General features: G+C 40.2%; 2 protein-coding genes across 4 annotated transcripts in view; one reads left to right on the top strand and one right to left on the bottom strand.

Annotated features, from left to right (window-relative positions):
• Positions 1–5,832, top strand: part of ITGB5 (integrin subunit beta 5) — a 140,660-nt gene extending 134,828 nt beyond the window's left edge. The window contains exon 13 of the mRNA XM_036905410.2: positions 5,569–5,832. Within this exon, the coding sequence (XP_036761305.2) occupies positions 5,569–5,588 (20 nt within the window). The 3' untranslated portion in view covers positions 5,589–5,832. The remainder of the gene's footprint in view (positions 1–5,568) is intronic.
• The window catches only part of UMPS (uridine monophosphate synthetase), a 53,347-nt gene that overhangs the window by 10,832 nt on the left and 24,946 nt on the right, over positions 1–17,569 (bottom strand). For all 3 annotated transcript variants that reach the window (XM_036905422.2, XM_036905432.2, XM_036905434.2), the window contains exons 4-5: positions 7,344–7,519; positions 5,826–5,940 (exon numbers count right to left, since the gene is read on the bottom strand). In XM_036905422.2, the coding sequence (XP_036761317.1) occupies positions 5,826–5,940; positions 7,344–7,519 (291 nt within the window). The remainder of the gene's footprint in view (positions 1–5,825; positions 5,941–7,343; positions 7,520–17,569) is intronic.

Here is a 17,569-nt window from a genome sequence, read left to right as displayed (position 1 = left end):
TTTGTTTTTTTCTTTTTGTTGCTCTTATTGGATGAATTCCATTGCTTTGTTATTGATTTCACTGATTCTCTCTTCTGCTTCATCTAGTCTGTAGTTGAACCCATCTGTTGTATTTTTCAGTTCAGTTACAGTATTCTTCAGCTCTGTTATTTCTATTTGGTTCTTCTTATATTTTCTCTTTTGCTGAAGTTCTTACGGTGTTCATCCATTCTTCTCCCAAGTTCAGTGTTGCATCTTTATGATCATTACTTTGAACTCTTTATCAGGTAAATTATAACCCTTTTATTAAGGTTTTGTCTTGTTCTTTTGTTTTGAATATATTCCTTTATTATGCTTGATTCAGTGTTGATTTTTATGAATTAGATGAAATACCCACCTTTCCCAGTCTTGAAGGAGGAAACTTACATAGGAGATTAACCTTGTTGTTCAACCTGTCCTACCTCTTGGTTGTCTCTCAAACCTTCGTGATTGTCCAAGCAGCCTCTTATATTTTTTAAATAGTTCCCAACAGCTGAGGGTATGCCAAGACTTATCAGTGTCCCCTATCTCAGTCAGTACCTAACTCAACCTAATTTGAAACCAGACCCTCTGCTTTTAAAATGTGCAAAATAATATGCAGTCCTGTGGGATTTCAAGTGTTAGCCATGCTGGCCACCAGAGCCTGATGTCTGAAGATATCCAGAGATATCCCATGGGCAGCAGTTGCAAAACTCAGGGCTCTGGATGAGTACATAAACACTGATCTGGGAGACACTAGTGAGTTGCAGCAAGCCAGATGGAGAGTACAAAGACGGCATCCATCTGCTTAAATTCCCTGAAAACAGCTCTGTGCCCAAACCAAAGCCTCCCCTCAGGCTGATAGGCTCATTCACAGAAACCTGGGGGTGTGTTTCAGTCTGCTGTTTGTGCAGTACCCTTGGAGTGGTAGCCTGCTGATAACCATCAGATTGTTACAATCCCATGGGACTGAGGATTACAAGTCCCCAGCTACTACAGCCAGGTGATGAAACAGTGTCTTGGGTGGTAGGCACAAAAACCAAGACAACAAACTTACAAACAAGGGTACCAGACATGTAAGAGCTCTGTTCCAGAAGATACTGTTACTCTGGAGTGCAGCAATGAGTACATGCAAAGATAGTGCCTGCACTCTGAGGTCTCTGGAAAGGATCAGCCAGCTCTTTGATGTGTGTTGAATTAAAGTCTACCCCTCAAGCTGCAGCTACAATGAGCTAATAGGCCTCACAGAAAACTGAACTCCTAAGTGTGTTCTCTCTTGCTGTGCCCTGGGGCTGGTAACTGTTTCAGAACTCTTTCTCTGTTGGTTACAACCCTGTGAGACCTACAAGTGTAAGTACCACTGGCCACCAGAGCCAGGCCATTAGAGATGTCTCATAGCAGCTGCAAAAATTGGAGCACAAGACAAGGGTATTAGCTCCTTTCTGGTGGACAGCAGTGAGCTGGAGCAATGCAGAAGGTGAGCACAAAGATTGTGTCCACTGGACTCTGTTTCCTGAGAGCAGTTCCAAGGCCACACTAGATGTGTATCAAACCAGAAGCCTGACTCTCAGGCCAAAACTCTGAAAGCCTGGGTGGGGAGGGGTTTCAATCTGCTGTCTGTGCAATGCCCTAGTGGTGGTTATCTGCCAGGTACTGTCTCCACTTGTTACAGTCCCATGGGACCCTGGAACACAAGTTCCCCTGGCCTCTAGACCAAGCAATCAAGGGGTGTTCCCTGGGAAGCAGCCACAAAAATCAGGGCATCAGATGCATACAAAAGCTGCCTTCCAGGAGATACTGGTGCTCTGGAGTGTGGCAGTGTGTGTGAAGATGGTGCCTGTTGGCTATACCAAAGCAAAAGGGGAGTATAAAGAAGGTGAAAAAAGAGAGATGGTGCCCACCAGTCTCCATCTCCCAAGTGTTTCTCCAGAGTGTTCCAATAGGCTCTGAGATGTGTGCCTGTTAAATGAGATGCCTACTTTTCAGGCTGATGCTTTAATATAGCCAGGTGAGCCTCCCCACTTTCAGTTTGGCACAATCGGCTATATCAGAGCTGGGCCCCGGAGTAGGTTAGTCCAAGAGCGCAAGCCAGATCACCACAGCCAGGCTGCTTTTCAAAGCTAGATGTTCTGGGGGGCTCATCTCTCTGGTCCAAGTCATTAATGATACTGGAGTTCTTCTATGCCATTTCCATTTCCCACTTATACATTATAGGTTTTATACACTACAGGGTAGGCCTCAGCAAAAGCACATGTCTGTCTAAGGCTTTATAATAGTTGCCTTAGTACTCATTTTCTTCCTGATTAAACAGAAAACATTGAAGTACAATTAAAAACAAAACCCCAAAAATGGCAATACCTTCCTTTTCCTAAGTGTAGTTAAACTAATAATATTAGGTCCTTCAAAGTTAATGAGTATCCTCTAGTTCTAGTATTTCTGAGAAATACTACAGCAAGGTAAAAGTGGGGTTCTGGTTCAAGATAGCAAAGTCAGAGATCCTGAACATTCTAGTATTTCTTTAAAAACCAAAGTTTACCAAACTCATAGCCACGATCATTACTCTGTTGTCACAGAAATACCAACTCTTTCACCTGCTCCTATACAGCATAATGGCCACTCCTTCAACATGTGCCTGAGAATTTATAGAACATTTATGAATCGCAGTGGCACTGTGCTGGAAGATACACATTCTTCCAAAAGAACTCTCATCCTCAAGGAGTTAGCCTAGAAGAGTATTCCAGAAAAACTCTACATGTGCAAAAATATATATAAGGATGTTCCAAATGCATCAACAGGGGAAGGGTTAAACATATTATGGCCAAATCATAGCTCAATAGTATGCAGTTGTTTAAAGGTAACTCTAGATGTGGAAATGTAATATAGCTGCACATATATAAAACATTCTCCAAACTGTGCATACGTGAGCACAGGCGTATTTTGGAGATACTGTGAATTTGATTCCAGACCACTGCAATAATCAAAGTTTTTTGGTTTCCCAGTGCATATACAAGTTATTTTATACTATGCCATAGTCGAGGAAGTGTACAACAGCATTTTGTCTAAAAAAAGTGACTATCTTAATTAAAACGTACTTTACTGCTAAAAGATGAGTTTTCAGTGAGTTGTAATCTTTTTGATAGTGGGGGAGTCTTGCATCAGTGTTGATGGTTGCTGCTGATTGAGTGGTTGTAGCAGTTTCTTAAAAGAAGACAACAATGACACTTGCTGCAACAATTGACTCTTCCTTTCATGAATGATTTCTCTGCAGCATCTGATGCTGACAGCATTTTACCCACAGAACTTCTTTCAAAATCAGTCAGTTCTCTCAAACCCTGCCACTGTTTTATCAACTAAGCTTACATAATATTCTAAATCCTTTGTTGTCATTTCAACCATCTTCACAAGTAGATTCCATGTAAGAAGCAATTCCTCATCCTTTTAAGTTTTATCATGATGTTGCAGCATTTCAGTCACATCTTCAGGCTCTGCTTCTAATTCTCTTGCTTATTCCACCGTATCTGCAATGGTTCTTGAACCCCTCAAGGTCATCTATGAGGGAATGGAATCAACTTCTCCCAAACTTTCTAATGTTGCTATTTTGACCTCTTCCCATGAATCACTCATGATGTTCTTAATGGCATCTAGAATGGTGAATCTTTTTCCAGAAAGTTGTCGATTTACTTTGACCAGCTCCACCAGAGGAATCACTATATGGCAGGTATAACCGTATGAAATGTATTTCTTAAATAATAAGACATGAAAGTCAAAATGGGCCACAAAATGGATGCTGTGTTAGCACACATGAAAACAATAATCTCACTGAATATCTCCAACAGAGCTCTTGGGTGACCAAGGGCATTGTCAATGAGCAGTCATATTTTGAAAATAATCTTTTTTTCTGCAATCTCAACAACGGCCTTAAAATATTTAGTAAACCTTATTGTAAACAGATGTGCTGTCATCCATGCTTTGTTATTCCACTGACAGCACAGAGTAAATTGAGCATAATTCATAAGGGACCAAGGATTTTCAGAATGGTCATGAGCATTCAACTTCAGTCACCAGCTGCATGAGAGTCAGCCTTTCCTCTGAAGCCATGCCTTGACTTCTCTCCAGCTATGAAAGTCCTAGATGACATCCTTTTCTATTATTTATATGAGCCTGTTTCATCTGCTAGCTAACTTCATTAATTACCTAGGCCAGATTTCTGGATAATTTGCCCTTACGCTTTTGTTATGGAGACACCTTCTTTCCTTGAACCTCATGAAACCAACCTCTGCAGCTTCCAGCTTTTTCTTCTGCAGCTTCCACACCTTGCTCACCCCTCACAGAATTGAAGAGAGTGAGGGCCTTGCTCTGGGTTAGGCTTTGGCTTGAGGGAATGCTCTGGCTGGTTTGATCTATCCAGACCACTAACATTTTCTCCATATCAGCAATAAGGCCGTTTCACTTACCATTCCTGTGTTCACTGGAGCATTATTAATTTCTGTAAAGAACTTGTCCTTTGCATTCACAATTTGGCTAACTGACAAAGACGCATAGTTTTCAGCCTCTCTTGACATACCTTCCTCACTAAGCTTAATCATTCTTAGCTTTTGATTTAAAATCAAAATGAAATGTGATTTTGAGAGAGATGTGAGAGATATATGTGAGATATATGACTCCTCCTTTCACTTGAATGCTCAGGAAACCACTGCAGGGTTATGTACTGGCCTAATTTCAATATTGTTGTATCTCGGGGAGTAGGGAGACTCAAGGACAGAGACAGAGGCAGGGAACAAATGGTCAGAGGAGTGGTCAGAACACACACAGCATTTATCAATTAAGTTCACCATCTTATAAGGGTGACCCAACAATTAAAATAGTAATATCAAAGATCACCATTAAGTACAGTAATGAAAAAATTTGAACTATGTAACACACAGACATAAAGTGAGAATTGTTGGAAAAATAGCTCCTATAGACTTGTTCAATGCAGGGTTGCCCCACTTGAATTTGTAAAAACAACAGTATCTATGAAGCACAATAAAACAAAGGGCATTAAAACAAGGTGTTCCTGTACATGTAAAACCAAGGGCCAGAAGGATACACAACGCACCACTTACGTCACTCTGACATAATGAGAGGGAAGAGGGAGAAGGAAGCTAGACTGGGGAAAGAATGGTGTGAAGGAGAGATGTGCATGAGTTATACAAGAATGACTAGCATATACTTTCAATATTTTTAAAAGTATCTTTTGACTTGTCAATGTAAAAACAAAATCAGAGCTATCAACCTCACAAATGCTGCTGAGGAGTGATAAGCATAGTTGTTTTCAATGTAAACAGTTTTGCTGAGTGAGAACCCTACTGGTCATAGTTCTGATCTCCAACTTCTTAAGCCTAACCCCAAAAGGAGGAAAGACAGAAAAGGGAATAGAATACTCTCCCACACCTGTGATGAGCAATCTTTCATGCACAATAACCAATGCAGGAAAAATGTTCCTAGGTCATCATTTCCTCCCCATTCAAAACTGAAGCATCTTTACTGAGTCCCATAGGATATTTAAATATGTGTATTTCTATAATCTAGATTACTCCTTTACGGACTGAAGACTATCCAGGAGAAAATGTACCCTGTTTTATAGTCACTACAACTGCATTTGACAGACTGCTGAAAAAGCTTGACACAAGGGAACCACGTATCTCCATGGTGGAAAGTCACAGCAGACATTACTACATCAAAGGCTCTGCAAAGTCCCAACAAAGAACCAATCGTTGGGGTTTGTTCAGCCTACAGCATTCGTCCTTAAGCATTCTGGAAAAAGCATGATCAATGAATAGACTTACCTCCTGCTTCTAACTGAACTCCTGGAGTCAAGTGAAGAAATTCTGGTTTCATGCTTACTCGGGAGCCAGAAATAAAACCGACCACATAATCAGAATGTTCCTCAGCCATTCTAACCTAATGGAATGTAACAGGACAGATTATAAGAAAGCAGTAATCACACAGAATGATAGTTCTACAACTAAAGTAAAAAATCAACTCTGTTAACTAGTAGTAAACTTTGCTATTTTATAGATGCCTTTTCTCACTTCACACTAAATTCACTGTATCTAAAACAGGTACTTAGATATGAATCTACATACTTATTCCATTAAGACCTTGAGATTTAACCATACCCTAAAAACAGTAAAAATTCTGTGTTATATGCATCTATAGTCCAGATACTGCATAAATACCTGTAATAACACTTGGGAACCAATCTACTTCCAAAAAAGGATATGAGGAGGGTACAGTTTAATGGTATGAAGCCACATTGAAGACTTACTGCCTATTTCCACAGGGGACTCCATATCCAAGGCCAGCCAATATATAAAATACAGTCACATAGGAGCCTCAAGAAATCTCATCTTTATTGTTTTCCTCGTCCTCTAACATTTGCCAGTAACTGGTCTCCACAACATCTATGCCATTAGTTTGTATTCACAGAAGTTTCTCTAGAAGGTATGTCTTTCTAATTTGGCTCTTCCCTGAGGCTCATACCATTCCATTCTTGCCACCAAGAACTACCACCTACCACAAGTCCTTGAGCCAGCCCCAGACTCCCAGAATGCCAATCATAGCACTGACTTGTGTATACCCAGCTGTGAGAGATGGGAATCAGACATTTATGGGCAACCCAAGGGTGGGGTTAAACTCTGGCCCCGGGGCCCTGTGACTTTTTCATTGTTCCACAGACACTTTGAAATATGAAAAAATTCCCATAAAAAGACTACAGTTTTGTTAAAAATATCAAGAGGAACTTTTTAAATAGGTAATTATCCATCTCTTATTTTATTCTTGGGGGTGGGGATGGATATTAACATGTTCGGAGTTATGAAAACTTTAATAATGGGGAAGGTACTGAACAAAACAATGTATATAGACTCTAGTTAATAGCTTGTCCTTACAACACCAATCAATAGCAAATACTGAAAAAGAGCTACTTCACGTGGGCTGCCGTCATGAGCAAGTGCATTTCTGTGGGACTTGGGAGATCCTGAGAAACTGCATGTCTGGGAAAAAGCTCTTCAGCAGCAACTCAGAGTTGTTTTCACCTTACTATAGTTTAAAAGTCAGGTAAGTCCTGGTAGATATTTATTCTACCAAATATCTGTTTTTCAACATTTCTCTCTTGGCATACAATTCAAATTTCTTAATGCTACTTGGTTAGAATTCCTTGATAATTAACATACAGTCACACTAACAACAGCTTATCTTTTTTTTGGTAGAGGTTCCACAGACCCTAAGTCATGGTATTTTTACCCCATAACATGTGCCTAACAGGCCAGGCCACCTCTCACCTAGGTTATCCTGTCACTTACCGCTGCTTTAGTGTAGTTCCCGGTGGCCAAGGAGCCAGCGGAGCTCATTTCTGCAATGAGTAGGCAACCCCGGTGCAGAGGCAGCCCTACTTCTCTCAGGCCTTCCACCACTCCTGAGCCTGGCACCGCGTGAGCATTTACTAGATCCGCCCAGGAAGCTATTTTAAAGACACCACCTAAGAAAAAGGGGGGTAAAAGATACTTGTAAATTTTCAAATGAAAACCTTTAACTTTTGGCCCAACCAACTCACTACAATATGAAACAATCTCCTAGAATATGTTAACAAAAAAGTGAAACACTTCAAGTATTTTAGTGCTTATCAGTGGAGCTAAGGTTCCATCTGTGAAAAATGTTATCTGTGAAAAATGTCACCCAGTAGCTAGCAGAGAGATCACAGTGAGACAAGTCTTGCAAATTCTGCTTTGTCAGCAACACTGATAAGACATTTTTCCTTGCAGGTTGAGGTTTGTGACCACCAATAAAACTCATACAATTTAGAAACGGAAGCCAGTTGAGGGTGGGTGTTCACCAAGGTCAAAGATACCAACATTTGAAACTCCTCTGAGGATGACAAATTTTCATTCTGCAAGGATTTCTCACCATCTCTCAAATCTTTTACATTTCTTAAGTATCTTTAGGGAGGAGGGACGGAAGATGGCGGTGTGAGTAGAGCAGCAGAAATCTCCTCCCAAAACCACATATATCTATGAAAATAAAACAAAGACAACCCTTCCTAGAATAAAGACCAGAGGACACAGGACAATATCCAGACCACATCCGCACCTGAGAGAACCCAGCGCCTCGCGAAGGGGGTAAGATACAAGCCCCGGCCCGGCGGGAGCCGAGTGCCCATCCCCCCAACTCACGGTGGGAGAAGAATAGGCAGAGCGGGAGGGAGACGGAGCCCAGGACTGCTGAACACCCAGCCCCAGCCATCTGGGCCAGAGTGCAGGGCCCTGGATACTAGGAAAACAGGGCAGCAAGAACAGTGAGCGGGCACCGGAGGCCTGGTGCTGGAGGACACCAGAAAAGCGAGCAACCATTTTTTTTTTTTTGCTGTTTTGTTTTGGCGAGCGCTTTTTGGAAGTCTTAAAGGGATAGGGACCCCAATACTAGGGAAACAGGGCAGCAAGACCAGTGAGCAGATGCCTGAGGCTGGCACCGGAGAATAAAGAAAAACGAGCGGCCACCTTTTTTTTTACTTAAAAAAAATTTTTTTTTTCATTAAAATTTTTTTTTTTTTGTGGTCGTTTTGTTTTGGCAGGTGCTTTTTGGAAGTCTTAAAGGGGCAGGGCGGGTCACTTAATCCAGAGGTAGGGAATCCGGGGATCTCTGGGCACCCTAACCCCTGGGCTGCAGGGAGCAGGGAGGCCCCTTACGGAGATAAATAGCCTCCCAGCCGCTCCTGCTCCAACGCGACTCCACCATTTTGGAGCAGAGGCCCGAGCCAGGCCACGCCCACAGCAACAGCGGAGATAAACTCCATAGCAGCCGGGCAGGAAGCAGAAGCCCTGTCTGCGCGCAGCTGCCTAGCACAAGCCACTAGAGGTCGCTGTTCTCCCAGGAGAGGAGGGCCACAAACCAACAAGAAAGGAAGTCCTTCCAGCCATCACTCGTCCCAGTTCTGCAGACTATTCCTATCACCATGAAAAGGCAAAGCTACAGGCAGACAAAGATCACAGAGACAACACCAGAGAAGGAGACAGACCTAACCAGTCTTCCTGACAAAGAATTCAAAATAAGAATCATAAACATGCTGACAGAGATGCAGAGAAATACGCAAGACAAATGGGATGAAGTCCGGAGGGAGATTACAGATGCCAGAAAGGAGATCGCAGAAATGAAACAAACTCTGGAAGGGTTTATAAGCAGAATGGATAGGATGCAAGAGGCCATTGATGGAATTGAAAGCACAGAACAGGAACGCATAGAAGCTGACAGAGAGAGAGAGACAAAAGGATCTCCAGGAATGAAACAATGTTAAGAGAACTGTGTGACCAATCCAAAAGGAACAATATCCGTATTATAGGGGTTCCAGAAGAAGAAGAGAGAGGAAAAGAGATGGAAAGTATCTTAGAAGAAATAATTGCTGAAAACATCCCCAAACTGGGGGAGGAAATAATCGAACAGACCACGGAAATACACAGAACCCCCAACAGAAAGGATCCAAGGAGGACAACACCAAGACACATAATAATTAAAATGGCAAAGATCAAGGACAAGGAAAGAGTTTTAAAGGCAGCTAGAGAGAAAAAGGTCACCTATAAAGGGAAACCCATCAGGCTAACATCAGACTTCTCGACAGAAACCCTACAGGCCAGAAGAGAATGGCATGATATATTTAATACAATGAAACAGAAGGGCCTTGAACCAAGGATACTGTATCCAGCACGACTATCATTCAAATATGACGGTGGGATTAAACAACAGCCAGACAGACAAAAGCTGAGGGAATTTGCTTTCCACAAACCACCTCTACAGAACATCTTACAGGGACTGCTCTAGATGGGAGCACTCCTAGAAAGAGCACAGCACAAAACACCCAACATATGAAGAATCGAGGAGGAGGAATAAGAAGGGAGAGAAGAAAAGAATCTCCAGACAATGTATATAACAGCTCAATAAGCAAGCTAAGTTAGGCAGTAAGATACTAAAGAGGCTAACCTTGAACTTTTGGTAACCACGAATTAAAAGCCTGCAATGGCAATAAGTACATATCTTTCAATAGTCACCCTAAATGTTAATGGGCTGAATGCACCAATCAAAAGACATAGAGTAATAGAATGGATAAAAAAGCAAGACCCATCTATATGCTGCTTACAAGAAACTCACCTCAAACCCAAAGACATGTACAGACTAAAAGTCAAGGGATGGAAAAACATATTTCAAGCCAACAACAGCGAAAAGAAAGCAGCGGTTGCAGTACTAATATCAGACAAAATAGACTTCAAAACAAAGAAAGTAACAAGAGATAAAGAAGGACACTACATAATGATAAAGAGCTCAGTCCAACAAGAGGATATAACCATTCTAAATATATATGCACCCAACACAGGAGCACCAGCATATGTGAAACAAATACTACCAGAACTAAAGGGGGAAATAGACTGCAATGCATTCATTCTAGGAGACTTCAACACACCACTCATCCCAAAGGATAGATCCACTGGGCAGAAAATAAGTAAGGACACGGAAGCACTGAACAACACAGTAGAGCAGATGGACCTAATAGACATCTATAGAACTCTACATCCAAAAGCAACAAGGATATACATTCTTCTCAAGTGCACATGGAACATTCTCCAGAATAGACCACATACTAGGCCACAAAAAGAGCCTCAGTAAATTCCAAAAGATTGAAATCCTACCAACCAACTTTTCAGACCACAAAGGCATAAAACTAGAAATAAACTGTACAAAGAAAGCAAAGAGGTTCACAAACACATGGAGGCTTAACAACACGCTCCTAAATAATCAATGGATCAATGACCAAATCAAAATGGAGATCGAGCAATATATGGAAACAAATGACAACAACAACACTAAGCCCCAACTTCTGTGGGACGCAGCAAAAGAAGTCTTAAGAGGAAAGTATATAGCAATCCAAGCATATTTAAAAAAGGAAGAACAACCCCAAAGGAATGGTCTAATGTCACAATTATCGAAATTGGAAAAAGAAGAACAGATGAGGCCTAAGGTCAGCAGAAGGAGGGACATAATAAAGATCAGAGAAGAAATAAATAAAATTGAGAAGAATAAAACAATAGCAAAAATCAATGAAACCAAGAGCTGGTTCTTCGAGAAAATAAACAAAATAGATAAGCCTCTAGCCAGACTTATTAAGAAGAAAAGAGAGTCAACACAAATCAACAGTATCAGAAACGAGAAAGGAAAAATCATGACGGACCCCACAGAAATACAAAGAATTATTAGAGAATACTATGAAAACCTATATGCTAACAAGCTGGGAAACCTAGGAGAAATGGACAACTTCCTAGAAAAATACAACCTTCCAAGACTGACCCAGAAAGAAACAGAAAATCTAAACAGACCAATTACCAGCAACGAAATTGAAGCAGTTATCAAAAAACTACCAAAGAACAAAACCCCCGGGCCAGAGAGATTTACCTCGGAATTTTATCAGACATACAGGGAAGACATAATACCCATTCTCCTTAGAGTTTTCCAAAAAATAGAGGAGGAGGGGATACTCCCAAACTCATTCTATGAAGCTAACATCACCCTAATACCAAAACCAGGCAAAGACTCCACCAAAAAAGAAAACTACAGACCAATATCCCTGATGAACGTAGATGCAAAAATACTCAACAAAATATTAGCGAACCGAATTCAAAAATACATCAAAAGGATCATACACCATGACCAAGTGGGATTCATCCCAGGAATGCAAGGATGGTACAACATTCGAAAGTCCATCAACATCATCCACTACATCAACAAAAAGAAAGACAAAAACCACATGATCATCTCCATAGATGCTGAAAAAGCATTTGACAAAGTTCAACATCCATTCATGATAAAAACTCTCAGCAAAATGGGAATAGAGGGTAAGTACCTCAACATAATAAAGGCCATCTATGATAAACCCACAGCCAACATTATATTGAACAGCGAGAAGCTGAAAGCATTTCCTCTGAGATCGGGAACTAGACAGGGATGCCCACTCTCTCCACTGTTATTTAACATAGTACTGGAGGTCCTAGCCACGGCAATCAGACAAAACAAAGAAATACAAGGAATCCAGATTGGTAAAGAAGAAGTTTTCTGTCACTATTTGCAGATGACATGATACTGCACATAAAAAACCCTAAAGACTCCACCCCAAAACTACTAGAACTGATATCGGAATACAGCAAAGTTGCAGGATACAAAATCAACACACAGAAATCTGTGGCTTTCCTATACACTAACAATGAACCAACAGAAAGACAAATCAGGAAAACAACTCCATTCACAATTGCGTCAAAAAAAAAAAAATACCTAGGAATAAACCTTACCAAGGAAGTGAAAGACTTTTACTCTGAAAACTACAAGTCACTCTTAAGAGAAATTAAAGGGGACACTAACAGATGGAAACTCATCCCATGCTCGTGGCTAGGAAGAATTAATATCGTTAAAATGGCCATCCTGCCCAAAGCAATATACAGATTTGATGCAATCCCTATGAAACTACCAGCAACATTCTTCAATGAACTGGAACAAATAATTCAAAAATTCATATGGAAACACCAAAGACCCCGAATAGCCAAAGCAATCCTGAGAAAGAAGAATAAAGTAGGGGGGATCTCACTCCCCAACTTCAAGCTCTACTATAAAGCCATAGTAATCAAGACAATTTGGTACTGGCACAAGAGCAGAGCCACAGGCCAATGGAACAGACTAGAGAATCCAGACATTAACCCAGACATATATGGTCAATTAATATTTGATAAAGGAGCCATGGACAGACAATGGCGAAATGACAGTCTCTTCAACAGGTGGTGCTGGCAAAACTGGACAGCTACATGTAGGAGAATGAAACTGGACCATTGTCTAACCCCATATACAAAAGTAAACTCAAAATGGATCAAAGACCTGAATGTAAGCCATGAAACCATTAAACTCTTGGAAGAAAACACAGGCAAAAACCTCTTAGACATAAACATGAGTGACCTCTTCTTGAACATATCTCCCCGGGCAAGGAAAACAACAGCAAAAATGATTAAGTGGGACTATATTAAGCTGAAAAGCTTCTGTACAGCAAAAGACACCATCAATAGAACAAAAAGGAACCCTACAGTATGGGAGAATATATTTGAAAATGACACATCCGACAAAGGCTTGACGTCCAGAATATATAAAGAGCTCACACGCCTCAACAAACAAAAAACAAATAACCCAATTAAAAAATGAGCACAGGAACTGAACAGACAGTTCTCCAAAAAAGAAATACAGATGGCCAACAGACACATGAAAAGATGCTCCACATCGCTAATTATCAGAGAAATGCAAATCAAAACTACAATGAGGTATCACCTCACACCAGTTAGGATGGCTGCCATCCAAAAGACAAACAACAACAAATGTTGGCGAGGCTGTGGAGAAAGGGGACCCCTCCTACACTGCTGGTGGGAATGTAAGTTAGTTCAACCATTGTGGAACGCAGTATGGAGGTACATCAAAATGCTCAAAACAGACATACCATTTGACCCAGGAATTGCACTCCTAGGAATTTACCCTAAGAATGCAGCAATCAAGTATGAGAAAGATCAGTGCACCCCTATGTTTATCGCAGCACTATTTAAAATAGCCAAGAATTGGAAGCAACCTAAATGTCCATCGATAGATGAATGGATAAAGAAGATGTGGTACATATACACAATGGAATACTACTCAGCCATAAGAAAAGGGCAAATCCTACCATTTGCAGCAACATGGATGGAGCTGGAGGGTATTATGCTCAGTGAAACAAGCCAAGCGGAGAGAGAGAAATACCAAATGATTTCACTTATCTGTGGAATATAAGAACAAAGGAAAAACTGAAGGAACAAAACAGTAGCAGAATCACAGAACTCAAGAATGGACTAACAGGTACCAAAGGGAAAGGGACTGGGGAGGATGGGTGGGTGGGGAGGGATGTGGGGGGAGAGAGGTGGGGGGGTATTAAGATCTGCATGCATGGGGGGGTAGGAGAAAAGGGAGGGCTGTACAACACAGAGAAGGCAAGTAGTGATTCTACAACATTTTGCTATGCTGATGGACAGTGACTATAAAGGGGTTTATAGGGGGGACCTGGTATAGGGGAGAGCGTAGTAAACATAATATTCGTCATGTAAGTGTAGATTAGTGATACCAAAAAAAAAAAAAAAATAGGGCAGTTCCTGTGTGGTAACCTCCAATGTGTTCTACACAAGAGTATAAAGGGCATATAAAAGTGTAGGCAAAGGGTCTGTTTGTGTTTATACAGAGGATCAAAGCCTTATTGGGCGACCCGGAAAATGAACTAAGATACGATATGAAAAAGAACTTCCAACATCAGCACTCTCTGGAAGATTCATGCCAGAAGATGATCATCAAAAAACCCCAACAAAGATCCACACATTGCTACAGCTGTAGATGCACTCATCCCACCAGTTCCTGGACTCGCCATGGGAATGAGGAAGGAGATATCTAAGCTGGCTGTGCATACAGTAAAACAACAAATTTGACTGGATCTATACTGTTGGAACTGAATCAAGAATTAGGAGAAGTGCAAATTGTAGCGCTCCAAAATCTTACAACTATAGACTATTTACTGTTAAAAGAACATAAGGGATGTGAACATTCCCCAGGAATGGGTTGTTTTAATTTGTCTGATTTCTCTCAGACTGTTCAGGTTCAGTTGGACAATATCCACCATATCATAGATAAGTTTTCACAAATGCCTAAGGTGCCTTAATGGTTTTCTTGGTTTCACTGGAGATGGCTGGTAATTACAGATATGCTTTGGTTATGTAACTATACTCCTATTATGTTAATGTGTGTGCACAATTTAAGTAGTAGCTTAAAACCTATACATGCTGAAGTTACTCTACAAGAAGCTATGTCAAAGAAATAATCAATCTTCCCATGTTTTCTGCCACCTGCTACTTCTATAGCTTTTCTTCTTCCTTCCTAATTACAACCCTTAAATAGAATTCATGCCTCATATCAAATTTACCGAGTATCATAATTCTTCAAGTGGTAAAGATACCTCAAGACAAATGCTGGGCATAGAAGCTACAGGGCATAAATATGCAAAGAAATAAAAAGCTAACCATTTCAAAAAATAAGGCTTCTCTCTCACTTACCAACTTTACATTTCCCTGTATGGCCCCGGAAGATGACTGGTTAGCCATAGATGGATAAGATTCCTCAAGGGAGGAACAACCTAAGACAGGCACAGTCGCAGGGAGGCCATCAGGTGAGAAATTGGGGATCAACAGAGGTGAGGCTTAGAACCTCACCCCCCCTGTTCTGAGAGAAATCTTCTGCATACGTGGATGTTTTATTGCCCTTGTCTAGCTTGGATTAACACATAGTCTACAGGCACACACCTGATCATCTACATTTGCTCTCTTACAACACTAAACTATGTTTTCTACCTTTATCTTGTATCTCCCTACCACTTCAGCATTTTATTAAAAATAATAATAATAAAGAGAGAAATGTGGTATCCACATATAAATCAAGTATAAAAACCAAATGAGTATTCATATTTGAACTGACTGTTTATAGTTCATAATGCATGAGCAATACCGAAGGTTTCTGTGATGGCTGCCCTTGTACTGTTCACCATGTAAGAACTTATTCACTATTTAAGTATTTGTTCCCCATGTAAGAACTTGTTATGCCTCAGAAGATTGGAGACTGACGAAAATTAGGCTTGGGGTGGATTAATGATTGTGCATTGAGCATTGACTCCCCTATACAGAATTTTATTGTTGTTAACAACCATTTGATCAATAAATATGAGAGATGCCCTCACAAAAAAAAAAAAGAAAAAAAGTATACACTTCCAATGGTAAAATAATAAGTAACCGGGATGTAATGAATATAGTCAAGATATTGTAACAGCTTGGTATGGTGATAGCTGGTACCTAGAATTGTCATGTATATAAATGTTGTACACCTTAAACTAATGTAATGTAATACTGTGTGTCAACTATCCTTCAATAAAAAATAATCTACAAAAAAAAAAAAAAAGAAAGAAAGAAATTGCAAAAAAAAAAAAAAGTATCTTTAGTTCTTCAAATTTCACTAGGCAACTGTATTTCTTTTAAAAAGCTGTCAGCAAGAACACTAATTGACTTTTGAAAAAGTTATGCAAACCTGTAGCAAGTTTGTGTAACTACATCAGTCAATGAACTAAACAATGTGATGATGGCAGGCCATCTTAAGCACAGGAAGAAAGTCATTTACAGACACATCCTATCCTGAAGAGACAGCTTAAGAATATGCATGCATTTAAGAAAAATTAATTTCAAAAGATGCCTTTAGTAAGTGTTAAATAACATAAAATATGTTTTAAGGGTAAGTCAGAAAAAGCATTCGATATGTCTTATGAGAGAAATTTTCACAGAATAGGTAGAAAATGAAAAAATTTTTTCACCAACATATACTACTTTGAGTTCCTATTTAAAAAAAGAATGGACCCACAGACCAGTGAAACACAACAGAGTCCAGATATTAACCCAAACATATATGGTCAATTAATATATGACAAAGGAGCCATGGACATACAATGGGGAAATGACAGCCTCTTCAACAGATGGTGCTGGCAAAACTGGACAGCTACATGGAAGAGAATGAAACTGGATCACTGTCTAAGCCCATACACAAAAGTAAATTCAAAATGGATCAAAGCCCCGAATGTAAGTCATGAAACCATAAAACTCTTAGAAAAAACATAGGCAAAAATCTCTTGGACATAAACATAAGCGACTTCTTCATGAACATATCTCCCCAGGCAACGGAAACAAAAGCAAAAATGAACAAGTGGGACTATATCAAACTGAAAGCTTCTGTACAGCAAAGGACACCATGAATAGAACAAAAAGGTACCCTACAGTATGAGAGAATATATTCATAAACGACAGATCTGATAAAGGGTTGACATCCAAAATATATAAAGAGCTCATGCACCTCAACAGACAAAAAGCAAATAATCCAATCAAAAAATGGGCAGAGGAGCTGAACAGACAGTTCTCCATAGAAGAAATTCAGATGGCCAACAGACACATGAAAAGATGCTCCACATCGCTAGTCATCAGAGAAATGCAAATTAAAACCACAATGAGACATCACCTCACACTGGTAAGGATGGCTACCATCCAAAAGACAAACAACAAATGTTGGTGAGGTTGTGGAGAAAGGGGAACCTTCCTACACTGCTGGTGGGAATGTAAATTAGTTCAACCATTGTGGAAAGCAGTATGGAGGTTCCTCAAAAAACTAAAAATAGAAATACCATTTGACCCAGGAATTCCAATCCTAGGAATTTACCCTAAGAATGCAGCAGCCCAGTTTGAAAAAGCAGATGCACCCCTATGTTTATCACAGCACTATTCACAATAGCCAAGAAATGGAAGCAACCTAAGTGTCCATCAGTAGATGAATGGATAAAGAAGATGTAGCACATATACACAATGGAATATTATTCAGCCATAAGAAGTAAACAAATCCTACCATTTGAAACAACATGGAT

This window comes from Manis pentadactyla, chromosome 1, assembly GCF_030020395.1.
Source record: "Manis pentadactyla isolate mManPen7 chromosome 1, mManPen7.hap1, whole genome shotgun sequence".
Taxonomy (NCBI): domain Eukaryota; kingdom Metazoa; phylum Chordata; class Mammalia; order Pholidota; family Manidae; genus Manis; species Manis pentadactyla.
The sequence above is the reverse complement of the archived record's forward strand: the minus strand, read 5'-3'. Positions and strand labels throughout refer to the sequence as shown.